Source organism: Poecilia mexicana, unplaced genomic scaffold (genome assembly GCF_051168715.1).
Source record: "Poecilia mexicana isolate PSO_F unplaced genomic scaffold, ASM5116871v1 scaffold_12, whole genome shotgun sequence".
Classification (NCBI taxonomy): domain Eukaryota; kingdom Metazoa; phylum Chordata; class Actinopteri; order Cyprinodontiformes; family Poeciliidae; genus Poecilia; species Poecilia mexicana.
This window is the reverse complement of record NW_028263381.1, coordinates 4,413,027-4,426,905: the sequence shown is the minus strand read 5'-3', so window position 1 is coordinate 4,426,905 and position 13,879 is coordinate 4,413,027. Positions and strand designations below refer to the sequence as shown.

At 36.8% G+C, this 13,879-nt stretch overlaps 1 protein-coding gene across 1 annotated transcript; it reads left to right on the top strand.

Annotated features, from left to right (window-relative positions):
- The first annotated feature begins 4,154 nt into the window (after positions 1-4,154).
- Positions 4,155-9,590, top strand: crhbp (corticotropin releasing hormone binding protein). The gene is made up of 7 exons (XM_015005203.2): positions 4,155-4,690; positions 4,824-4,917; positions 5,263-5,420; positions 6,576-6,786; positions 6,994-7,139; positions 8,398-8,515; positions 8,938-9,590. The coding sequence occupies exons 1-7, from the start codon at positions 4,601-4,603 to the stop codon at positions 9,090-9,092; spliced, it is 972 nt and encodes a 323-aa protein (XP_014860689.2). The 5' UTR covers positions 4,155-4,600; the 3' UTR covers positions 9,093-9,590.
- Positions 9,591-13,879: the final 4,289 nt, after the last annotated feature.

Below are 13,879 nucleotides of genomic sequence, written 5' to 3'. Positions count from 1 at the left end.
TTCCTGTCGTCACAGCAGCTAAAAAAAACAAAAAGGTTGTTATTTGTTGGGAGTTTTTTTCTTTTTTTTTCTGTTTGATGAAACGATCTACTCATGGAAACTAGCTCATGGCGCAGATAGCAACAGATTCACAGCGCCGGGGCCAACCAGTGTGACTGCGATGCTGCGACCCGACTGTGAGATGAGCCCTGTATCTGCTCCCCTCCTGACACTGATAAACAGCTCAGCTCAAATTACATCTCAGCTCAAAGCTTCAAGTGTTTTGCTAAGGAAAAGAGATTTCATGTATTACTGCTGAAGGTATATCGATGTTTCTAAATCACAGCATGAGCTGTCTCTCCTTATCGATGCTGTCGCAGGTGATCCATGGATGCCCAGGATGAAAAAAAAAAAAAAAAGATGGAGGAGGTAAAAGAAGATGCTGAATGGGTTCTGGTTCATGTCTTTCTTTGGATTGAAGGGTATAGTTCAGTGGAGTAGCTGCTGCATATATGTAGAAAAGGATTAGGGCTGCTGAAAGAAACAAAACAACATAATTCTGACTTTTTTCTCAAAATTCTGATCAAAAAAGTCAGAATTCTAAGATCAAATCTGCCATTTTTTTCACCACAGTTTCAATTTTATCCAAGACTTAAATTCTGTGTGACGTCTTACTTAAAATACAGGTGTAATTAAGTTTAAAAAATATAGACCATAATGACAACATCGTTCTGGTATTGCTCGGAAAATTGAATCAGAACCTTTGAAATATTTTTTTTTCCAACCTGACATAATGTAATTTCCTACAACTGTACTGTATTTTGAACCAATCCAGGCCCTGCATTGAGTATACATTGGTTGTCAAGTCATGCTATTTAAATACAAATCAATTTGATTTTGAATTTACTTGAAATTAGCTTACCTGCATAAACAACATAAATTGAACTGAAGCATTCAAACTAGTAAAATCTCTGTTACAATGCTGAGTAATGATGTTCAAATCATGATATGTCTTTACATTTAATTTGGACATTTAATGTCAAAATAAACCTTACTTATAATCTTAAAATATCTTTCCTGCAGTTCCCCAGTTGTGATCAATTTAACCAAATTTCTCATTAAATATTCACATCTCTACATGTTAGAAAAACACACAGGCTGTGTGTGTGTTAGGGTGGCCTAACGAAACGAAACTAAAAGAGTCCTCAATTTTTATCAGCCTGTGTGAGTAATCATTTCACCACTTTGGTGAGTTCACCAATCAGGGAATCTTTTTGAAAGCAATCAGGTAGAAAATGTTTTAATTTAGGAGTAAGAGGCTGAAGATTGTTCTTTGAAAAGCGGAAATTAAAAACTGCGCTTAATTTTGCATCCACTTCACAGTTTCTCTTTTTTTTTTTTTTTTAATTTGTCACAAAAACATGTCAAGATAATATGGAAAATTGTGCAGTTGTCTCAAGACACAATGTAAAAAGGTTGAAGGTGTACACATGTAAGGTTATTATTTGTGATGTAATGATGCAAGGTGGAGAATTTGGTGATGCCACTTCATTAGGAGCTCAAGAAAGTGTCTGAAAAGACTCTAATAACAGCTTCTGTGACTCAACCACTCAAAAAATAGATAGATAGACAGACAGACAGACAGACAGACAGACAGACAGACAGACAGACAGACAGACAGACAGACAGACAGACAGACAGACAGACAGACAGACAGACAGACAGACAGACAGATAGATAGATAGATAGATAGATAGATAGATAGATAGATAGATAGATAGATAGATAGATAGATAGATAGATAGATAGATAGATAGATAGATAGATAGATAGATAGATATACACCTACAAAAAATTTAAGAGAAATATCTTTACTTCTTTAACAAACAAAAAAAATCCCTATACTAAGTGGTTTTGAAAAGCTGAAAGGAATGTTCTTCGTTATGAAAAAACATGATAATGATTCAAAGTATGCACTAAACGGTTACATTTACTATAGCTGCAAAGAGCGGGTTGTTATATATGAAGTAAACACATTCAACAGCAATACCATAACTAGACGCTGTGCAGACTTTTACAGACCTTCAGCGATCATTTCGGTAAATCTGATTGGGATTTGTCCCGCTGGCTGTTAGCAGTAACCCTTTAGCCATAAAGACACAAGCTACTGCTACAAACAAGTTGAAAGTGTAAATCGGCTTTCTGTCTCAGAATCTGAGATTGAACTTTTGACCGGTCAACATGGAGGATTCAGGTGGCAACTCTGACAGATTGGAAAGCTCACAGAAGCTAAAAGCACAGTGTAAAAAGTTTTATTTATTTTTTTGTATAGGAATACGATGAAAAATAAAAGCGTTGAAATTGAAAGTGTTTAACCAGGATTTTACCCTAATCTATTGTTGGACCTCAGCGCAGCATTCGACAATGTTGAATCGAAGCAAGTTAAGAGCTGGCTCAGACTTTTTGTACTTGACAGGTTTAAGTCTTACCTAAAAAACTGAGGTCTTTGTGTTTCCATTGGCAACTTTTCATCGGAGTGGACAAAATCACATTTGAGGTACCCCAAGGCTCCATCTTGGGGCCCCGTCTTGTTTAATATCAATATTCTGCCGCTAGCTCTGATAACAATTAAGATTAGCTACCATAGCTATGCAGATGATACACAGCTCTACATTGCAATGTCACCAGGTGACTCTGAACCCAATCAAGTGCTGAACAGATAGATATAACAAATCGATGCAGAGATGTGCTATAACTTTCTTCAAATGAAGTCATTATTTCTGAATGATCTATCGTCAGGGAACAACTTCAATTATTACAACTAGAAACCAGCGATCAGGTCAGAAATCTGGGGGTAGTGAAGGACTCTTACCTGAACCCTCAGGGTCACATAAAGACAGTTACAAAGTCGGACTTTTTGTAACTTTTGGTGACAAAAAAGAAAACAAAAACAGAATAAATTTTACCGGATGAGAATTTAACGAGGTGTAAATTGCTGTTCCAATATCACAAAGTATGAGTTTATGTTTATATCATTACTCTTATTTTTGACATGCTAGTATAGATAGAACTAAAATGTGTTAGTTAATGGTAGAATCTAATGAATATACAGCATGTAGCCTCACACTCTATTTGCCCTCAAGGTGTTAATAATAAATGGATTTTTCTTGTTCAGACATGCCATTCCTAATTATCTCCTGGGTTAGACGGCTTATCTTGCAGAAACAAACAAGGTTTTTTCTGAGTACGGATTACACTAAGGCCCAGTTTCTGCGTTTGAACAGACTGACCTATTGGATCGCCTGAGGCGCCTGCAGACCATCAGGGACTTGGTGAGGCAGAAGTCGAGTTTTCTGTGTCCTTGACTTTCAACAAAATTACCTGAATGCAAGCAGCAACTTTTCAACAGTTCACACATATCATCAAATTTGCCTGTTTAATGAGATTTTTTTTTTATGCTCAGCAAAATGGGCAAATTCTGTCTCACAGATGCCGAAAAGGCACTTTGAAAGAAGAGTTGACTCTGTTGACATGTGGGAAAATCATTTTCACTAATTTAATGCTTAAATTATAAAATTATTATTAAATTAAATGAGAGGTGAGTGATGTGGAGTTTTCTCACTGTGTGAAAATAAGTTTGTTAGGACTAGACATTTCATGTGTTGAACATGAAAATGAATATTGATAAAAACGTTCTCCACAGCATGATAACGCTGCTGTGTTTTCCATTTTTTCATGAAGACACAATAAGCTTCCTCCCATTGGTCCAGAGCATCTTGCTGATGTTGTCCTGGATTTCTTAAGGCTTTCTTTTTTCAGTTTTTTTCTTGTATTTTCCAGGAACCTAGTGCCATTTTATTGCACAATCATGTCACATTCAATTGTTCTAAAAACGGTGTACATATCAAACATCACTACCAGAAGATATTAAAGGATTTCTCAAATAAGCATGAAAGGAATCAAGGCAACACTCAATGTATGTTTTTGATGAGGTAATAACAATAGCTTTATGGTATAAAGCTAAAACAAACAAAAAACAAACAAACATCTCTTTTACATACTGTCCCTTTAATATGCATGCCACACCTTTTGGAATTTCATTTGTGCAAAAAACCTAAAAACTTTAAAACCATATTGTCATTTCCTTCCACTTCACAAACATTAATGGCACTTTGTTTTTAAAATGCGAAAAAGGTCAATATTCAGATGAAAAAGAAAAAAAAAAACTTCATCATACAGCTTCACTGAAAGATGGATTGCAATACTTAGGATGAAATACCATTCAAGCACATCAAGTGCTAAAATCAACAGAGAGCAAGGACGGCGAGGCAGACTGAGGGAAGATAAGATGTGATGTATCTGCTGGCTGCCTCTTGGCATCAGCTGCCCATCTTCTCCTCCGGTTCTTATCTCTCTTCACGCTCGCCTTGATCTTTCCCTCGTCACATCCATGCAATTGGTCAAGAAAGGAGGCGGTGGGTGACGGCCACCCCCCTCCACCCTTCCAACTCCGTGACTCCCTCCGTGGCGGATTGGATGAGTATATAAAACAAAAAAAAAGGGCAGCGCTGACCGCAAAGCAGCTCAGATCTCTCCCAACTTTACTCCAGGTGAATCTCACATGCGTGTTATGGAGCGCACTTTCCGGCAGCAGCTCTTCTTTCTGCTGTTGTGTCTGTCCGTCCTCAAGGGAGACTGCAGGTACATCGAGGTGAGAGAGAGAGAGAGGGAGGGAGGGACACCTTTTTTATTGTTGTAAAACTTTCAAATTAAGCTATCTGTTTAAAACGATGCAAAGATGCGTGGTAGAAATTGACTTTTGTTTTGTTTTTAAAATCCTGCAGAACAACGACATCTCCAAAGATGAACTCTTCTCGCTTTTAAGCTCGGATCTGAGGAGGGAAATACCCGAGCTGTTGATGTATCGCAGACCTTTGCGTAAGTTTTCTTTTTTTTTTTTCTTGGGGGTGGGAGAGAAAAAGAAATAAACAAACATTTTTGCCTCATATAAATATTACCATTATTGCTATAATAATAATAATAATAATAATAATAATAATAATAATAATAATAATAATCTGATTAAAATTTATTGACCAAATATTTTTACATGCCCATACAAGGACTATTCTTGTTGTGCAGAACAAAAGCAGAGGATTAAGAATCAAACTTTAAAAAAAAAATCAAATAAGAATAATTAAAACAATTTATAATAAATTTTAATCTTGAATAATCTGGGTATCCACTAACAACGCCAGATCCCTCTCTTCGATTGGCCGTTAGGTTGCCTGGACATGGTGGCCGTGGAGGGTCAATTCACCTTCACGGCTGAGACCCCCCAGCTCAGCTGCGCAGCTTTCTTCATGGCGGAGCCCAACGAGCTGATCACTGTGGAGTTTGACAGCGTGGACGTCGACTGCAGCGGAGGAGACTTCGTCACAGTAAGAAGGCAGCATAATGATCTACTTTAATACCCCTTAAACATCTTTTTAAGTTATTTTAGATATTTGTTGGGGGGACGGGGGGATGTGGGTTTAGTTTATATTTTGCAGGCTGCTCTTGGTTTTCTGCAGCCAATCACTTTTATTTGCCAAGATTAGCAACACTTTCTGAAAAGCTCTTTAGAAGCATGGAGTTAAGCCTTCATGCCAAATAACCTACTCAAAAACAGACTCCTGGGTTCTAGCTGAAAAAATAAAACTTTAAAAACACTTTTCTCTTGCGTACAAGACTGTTTAGAAACATGTCATTTCCTAAAGGAGCTCCACCCATCACTGTTATCGAGGTAACGTTGCCTAAAGCAGCAGGTCACCTAAGCAGCAGCCCTGCACTAGCCACCGGAGCAGATAGCTTGACTAATTAGACAGCTAATATTAGCTTCCTCGGAGTTCATAGGTAAAAAAAATTGCAGTTAGTTGAGTGTGATACTACTACACAATTTAACAAGTATTTTTGCTTAAGTCTACATATAAGAATAAAAAAAAAACAATAAATAGCTTTTATTTGTATCGGTAATTTAAAAACAAATTAATGATAAATATAGTATGCTAGCACAATAGTTGTTGCTTTCCTCTTTAAATGAAAAAGCTCCTGTTTCAGATTTTGTTTTCAAATTTTTATGTTGATATCACAGTAGCAATTCACCAATGAAAAAATTAGATATCGATATCTAATATTTGTCATCTGATATTGTTATTGCTCTTAAATATACTATCTTTTCGACACCTCGAAGAAAAAAGACTACTTTGCTTCAGTTAAATTTCCCACAATCCTGTGCTGCATCACTATCACTGTCACATGACCAAACAAATATCGTTCATTTCCAGAAATGAATGGAATCAAGACGGAAACAAATATCGGTTGTTAATATCAACCCAGTTTTATTTATTGGGCCGATACCGATATGTTAAAAAATGACAAATATCACCCCATGCCAATGTTGGTGCCAATATTTCGTGCATCCTTAATTTTTACTCTAGGTTATTTAGCCCAGAGCTTTTTTTTTTTTTTTTTACATTTTGTCCATGTAAAGCTCTGCTTATGTGCTGCTTCAAGTAAAAATAATCTCTTTTTGTGTGCTAAACTGTCCTGCAAAGATGTTTGACGGCTGGGTGATGAAGGGTGAGAAGTTCCCCAGCTCCCAGGATCACCCGCTGCCTCTGTACGAGCGCTACGTGAACTACTGCGACTCAGGAGCCGCGAGGAAAAGCATGCGCTCCTCCCAGAACGTGGCCATGGTCTTCTTCCGCGTTCACGGCGCCGGCAGCAGCTTCGCGCTGACGGTCAGGAAGCATGTCAACCCCTTTCGTGAGTAGCATTCAGAAAGTATCTCCTAAAGCAAAAGAACGCACGTAAATGAATCGGCACGTCTGCTGAAGGCCTGTTTGAACTGCTGTGTGAGAAATGAAGAATAAAACAAGACCCTTCATTGTCATGAGGTGCAAACAAATCGTTTGTTCAGTGCATCCATCCAGCATGTATCTAATGTTTTTATCCGTCCCTGTCTCCCTGCAGCCTGCAATGTCATCTCACAGTCACCAGAGGGCAGTTACACAATGGTGACGCCGCAGCAGCACAGAAACTGCAGCTTCTCCATCATTTATCCAGTGGCAATCAACATCTCAGAGTTCAGCTTAGGACACCACAGCAACTTCCCTAAGGTAAATAAAATAAAACAAGATCAAATACATTAAAGATGCAGAAGGGTTGGATTAGAACTCCAGACTCTGGAAGTTTAAAAGCCTAGTCCAGACTTTAACATAATTGAACAGTTTATTATGTACCACAGCATGCAGCCACAGCAGAGTGTGGGGTTGCATCAGGTTGTTAACTTTGCAGCAAAATGTTAGTGTTCCTTTAAATCTGAAGGTGCTCTATTTCTCACCTCATGTCCTTTAAAAAAACACTGTGAAGTCAGTTCTTGTCCACACTTAGCTGGGTCTTTATAAAAATTAATATCTCCATCAACATTGCTTTAAAAAACTATTGTACACATGGGGTCAGATTCAGAAAAGGAACTTGCACAAATTCGCCTCTGAGTGTTGTTTTAAACATGCCAAACCCACAGGGGGCGGTGTAGCACAAAGCTCTACATCTATGTCAGCCAATCAGAATCCTTCAAAAAAAAGTTGCAACTTTTGAGAGTTTTCTCAAATTTCCACATTGGTCGTAGTTTTCACAAATAATTGTTTTTAGTGATATTAAATAGAGTTTTTATGTGTATGGAAGACCAAAGTGCACAAAAATTTATTTGTCTGGACTCTTTATAGTAAGTTATATTAGCTTGTTATGGTAGTGTTAATTTTTTTTAGCTTGTTCTACTGGTTAAAAAGCAGCTAATATTTTCCCTGCGTTACATAACTCTCTTTGCATCTGAGTTTAGTTTAAATCTATAAACATTCACAGAGTCTAAAACAAAAGCTAGTCAGGGAGGGACAAGCTTGAATTCTAAAAACAAATCCAATCTAAAACTTTTAATGCAAGTTAAAATGACTTAACATTTTAACATTTAAAATGTTAAAATTATTTGAACATTTTAACATTCTGTGAGGCTTTCCATCTCTCTTTTTAACTTAGTCTTAGTTTTTTTCTAAAGACAATTTTAAAGTTAGCTGTAAATTGTGTTGTGAATGCCACAGGCTAACAAACCGTAGATCTAATTAGAAACATGCTGAAACTAAAGCCATGACACCTTTTCTCCGACTTTATTTCGTAATTGCACTGAGAGATTGCTGATGGACTTCGACTTGGTTGAATCTCCCTAATGGATCGGCCACAAATCGCCAAAACACGATCTAGATTTTTTTTCCCCCAATATTGGAACCGATACAGATATTAATATTGGATCGGCGCGTCCCTAAGCTGAACTGACTTGAATTAAGCTGAACTTGTCACATTTTTATGTGCTGATTTCCACAGAGATCCTTACCTGGCTGTGCAGAGTCTGGGGATTATGTGCAGCTGCTGGGAGGAAGTGGCATCGACACGTCTAAACTGCTTCCCATCACAGACCTCTGCATCTCCTTCACTGGACCCAGTAAGCACACTCTTCCTTCCCTCCTCATTAAATTGACATTATCTGCGTTTCCGTTGGCCGTATAATTGTGCAATTGGACATTTTGAAAATAAATCCCCTTAATGGAAACATGCCAATTTTGAAAAATGTTCGCTAAAAAGTCTTGGTGCTAGCATGAGGTGGTGTTTCGGCCGCACCGAAATTTTCTTCGCATCACATGATCAACACTCGGATTTTTTTTTAACAACTTATCATGCAATCAAGCTTATTCACATGTGATTTTAACTGCACAGAGACACCGCAATTACGAAGTTGGTGGGTGGGGGGGGTTTCTGACGTTAACGCCTTACATTTGTAACGGAAACACAGCTGATGTGACGTCGTCACTGACCTCGCTCAGACCTAACGCGCATCGTCGTCTCTTCCTCTCTCCCCCCACACAGCCCACATGAAGATCGGCTGCGACAACACGGTGGTGAGGATGGTGTCCAGCGGGCGGTTCGTCAGCCGCGTGTCTTTCAGCTACAGGCCGCTGGACAGCCAGGAGTTACAGACCATCAAACTCAACAACGTGGAAGATTTTTGTTTCAACAACTGATCCCAGCAGGGTCATGATGCGACACATTTGACTGCCAAACATTTCTAAAGTCACCTGTTTTTTTTTTCCCCCCTCAACCAGACTAAAATCGAAGGAGACTGAAGTAAAAATGAAAACTAATAAATATCCTAAGGCTACTACTTTTACTGGCATTTTGAATTCATTCCCCCATGTTCTTGTTTTAATTTAATTGTATTTTTTTGATGGCTCATTGTTGTAGCGTCTCAGCTGTCGTTTTTATTTAATGCTTTGTTTATGACGCGTATTTATTATTGACATGGGATTATTGTGATAAAGTTACTTATGAGTTTGTGCTTCTTGAAGACGAATGGTGCTAAAATGAGCGTTGTGTCTGTTCTGTTTGTGCGAGCGTGCCGAGTCAGTTCATGTGATGCAGAAAACAAATAAAAGAAATGAGTATCTGGTGCCGTTATGCAGTTAAATTTGGTTTAAAAAAACACACACTTTTGTAATAAATTTATACTGCATGGCAAAGCATTCAGTGGTGGCTGTCTTATTTCAGTTGACACAAAATATTAGGCTTAATAAGAACAGCAATATAGCAATCTAAAATGTGAGTTCAATTGCAAAAAAAAAAGATTATTTCCGTATCAACTTTTGTAAAGATCAGAAATAAATCAGCGCAGCATTCCTTACTAAATGTTATTGAACGTAGCTCAAAGGAAACTTTATGTGATGCAAGGACTATATCATCAGCATAATGAGTGATGGATAGTAACATATAGATAATTATTTCTTAAATCCTCAGATATAATTCGGGCTCACAACTAATAAAGTGATATACCATAAAAATTACAACAAATATGATGTATTTTCTTAAAGTTTTTCCCACATTTTGCTTTTTTAATTTCTATAAAGTTAGTGGTTGTGAATGAAGGTGTTTTGTTTTACAGCTTTCCGTGCTTCTGGTCCAGTACGGTTTCCAACCTGTTCAGTGCCACATCTTTGGAATTTTCTCATTTTTCTTGCAAATTTCACCTTCACCTTCAACATGTTAGGACTTACAGGTACAAACCACGGTTTGCCTTGACCTCATAGGGTTTTTGAGAGCAAAACATTTCCAAAGTGCTCAAAGAAAAGCGTTCTAAATTTGGAAATAGAAAAGAAAAACCTTCTGTTAGGATGAATGGATGGTGAGTGGCGTTTATTGTTCATAGTCAAAGGTCCTCCTGCGTAATTGTATTATTTTATCCATCCCTTATCTGAGACAATGCAATTCTTAGAAAAAATGTGGATTATCATGTTTTGATTGTTCAGAATTTCCAGCAGACGTCTAATTATTTGTGTTCTTTGACACTAAAACATGAATAATCAATGAAAAGGACAGATGCGGTTCAAGCATCAGCCTTTGTGTTGGTTCTCCAGTCCTCCCCAGGTTTCCAGGGAGTTTCTCCTGCAACGTTTCCTCCTACGACGATGGACAATGTTGCCGTCACAGTTGACCGTTTCTGCTAAATCATTTCCTCCCACTCTGACAGCAGGTGAAAGCGGGAGGTGATCTCCGACCGGAGGAGGCTGACACGACGCAGTCCTGCAGGAACATTATCTTTGATAGACACCTGCAGCCACAGTTTGGGATGAACGGCACCAAACAAACGGCGTTTTGATGCTGTAAAATTCCCCTCTGCTGGTCTGACAATAAATTGAATTTAAGCCGAGTAGCAGACTGAATACGATTGGAATTATTCCATATTTGACCCCAAACTACCACCAGCTCACCTCTATGGCTCCTCATATGCAAAACATATCAAATATGCTTAAAAAAAAAAAAAAAAAAAAAGATTAACACCTGATTTTAGGCCACATTGAAAGTATTAGTTTTAGATAAATAAAAAGATCATAAACTGCATTTTATGCACATTATTTTGGTTTCGGTTTACATATTTTGTTCATATTTCAGATTTGAGTTAAGTGCTTTGAAATTATGATGTTTGTTATGAATAGGCGCTATGTAAATAAATTGATTTGAATTTCATGAAGAAATAGAAATATATATATTTTTAAGTGAAGAAAAACAAACTAAAAAACAAATTCAACTTTTTGCTGCAAGTCATTTATTGACTGGGATCATTAATCAGAGTAATCTCTACATTATGTTTTTTTAATGGCTTGTTATTTTACAACAATAACGATACAAAAACTACAAGTTGCTGTAAAATATTAGTAAGTATTTTACTAATATTAGTACAATATTACTAATATTAGTAGTGAAATACTAATATCTTACTAATATTAGAATGCTTATTGATATTAGTACAAATATTCATAATATTTTTACTAATATTCAAATTTATTGAATGGGTCTGTGCATTTTGGGAGAAAAGAAAGTTCAGTAAAATGGAATGAAAACATAAAAACGTATTTCCTTGTAACACTTTTTTCAGTTTTAAAAAAAAAATACAAACACATCTGCATTTCTATAAAATGTTGTTTCATAGCCAGGCTGTTTTTTTCCTTCAGAAAGTAAAAAAATAAAAGAAAAAGTTGTTCCTTCCCACTGTCCCCTCATGCTCATTAACTGGAGTGTCAGTGACGTTTCAGTGCAATCTGCTGGTTTCTTTTAGGAGATAACTTTTAAGCAACTATCATTTTATGAATACATATGAATGAATGGGCTCTGATTGCCATAGCTTGTAATTTTTTCCCAAATTAAACTGCGATTAGATTTGATTCCACTGGGTTGGATTTCAGAAAATTGTACTAAATGAAATGAACACGGACTGAATCCAATGCAACTTAGCTAAATTGGAGCTCTTTCACTTAAAAAGGGGTTTGAGTTGATGTATGTTGTGTAAAAAGGTGAAATGAATTAATTAAACCTAATTTCTGATACTTTACGCTCAGTGAGGCGTTCAATTGTCCATTCCCGCCGTCAGACAATGGAATTCACTGGTTGCACCCTGCGGTCCGGCCATTAAATATAAAAGTAATTTAGTTATTTAAATTGTGGCCTGAAGCCGTACATCAGTCACATCTGGTTTACTGAAATGTTTTAATTACTGCTGACAGAACCGTGTTTTAGACTGACAGGTTGCTGTCAGTGATGGTAGTTACACCGAGCTTGGCTACCGCGCTGCAGATTGAGGAAATTAAACTTGACATTTGAATCCAGCATCTCTGATGGGAAGATTATCAACAATTTGTCTCTCAGCGTGAGCTCCGAACAGATACAGACGCTTGGCGCTGTGCCTCTCCAAATACCACTAAATACATATTCATTCATTTAATAGGAACTTTTACACTTTAAAAACAAATCTTTCACTCTTTTTATCACTATATATACATTTATATGTAAAAATAACTTTTGGAAAATTCTAAATATAACCCTAGTCAATCAGGATTTAGAGCATTTCTAGTGGGATGCTGATATTTTTAACTCTTTAGGGTTTTAATCAGGCAATATCACAATAAGAAAAAAACTTTTTTGTATTCTATAGTTAATAGACAAGAAGTCACTTTTAGTCACGTTTCTGTTTGAGAAAAATATATAATACAAAAATATGTTGGGATTTATTGTGCTGGAAGAAGGTTTTAGTGTGTTACAGTGAACCTGAGGTATGTTTGGTTGAGTTAAGGTTGGATTAACCAGGAACTGGGGGGTCAAAAGTTATCAAAACTATGACTTCTTATTGATGTCTTCAATGTTAATAAAAATTGTTCTTTAATGTTTTGTTTGGTGAAATAAAACTTAGTTAACTAAGTAAAAAAGCTCATCATTGAGGTGCAACTAGTTAGGATTTACTCCCATCTTAGAATATTGTTTGCCCACAAATTAATTGTTTTTCCATACTTTTTTTGTTTTTACTGATTTTTTGCCTGTTCCCTGTTACAACATACATACTGTTGTACTGTTTTTCTTAATTTTTGTTACTTTTTAAGGCTTTTAGTTTTTAAGGCACTGCATACATGAACATACATGTTTCGTATACGACACTTAACTATGGAAAGGTTACACTTATTGTCCATACAAACACCCACAATAAGAAAATAGCAATATAGAATAAAGTCATGCTTTTCAGTTTTATGTTCTTCTGATTTTGTTTCTTAACTGCAGGAAGACGATGTGTCTCTGAATGCTGTCAATGGTTTTCCTCAGCGCAGACGTCCTCTGCATAATTATCACTGTGCGATTCATCTGTGAGGTCTTAAATTACCTGGCAACCAATCAGTCGCCTCCGGCTGCATTCAGGCAGTGTCCTGACCTCCTAAATTTAACTGAACATCTTTCTTTCTTAGTCGATGTTTGAGTTTCATCCCAAACCTAGAAGGAATGCTAATTCGGTTTTACTTGTATTTAGTTAGTTTAATTCTTTGCAAACGTCCTTGAATAATTTATAATAAATGTGGTTGTGAAAGAATGTGTTTCGTTTTCTTAATTTGTGAACTGGAAATATTTATCCCAGAATGCTTTAGGGTGGTCAAATTTAGCTCGTTTTTATCGACATGCAGCACTTTAGTTGATTAATTTTGCTTTTTGGATCTGAGATTAGATTACACAGAGCAACTTTTCAAACAAACTGGTTGCATTTGATTTAATTTACGGGTGACAGAGGGTTAGTTTGAGTTGGTTTATTGCGTAAAATCCCAGTAAAGTTCATAGACATTCACGGTTATGAATTTACTACGATATTTAGTGGTGAAATAGTAGCCGATTGGGAAAATGTGGGTATTGAAGAAACAACATGTTTAAAGTATACAAAGTAAGGCGCTGTTATTCCGACATCTACCAATGTTTGACCAGCCCTTAGCGCTTCACTTCCCCTACA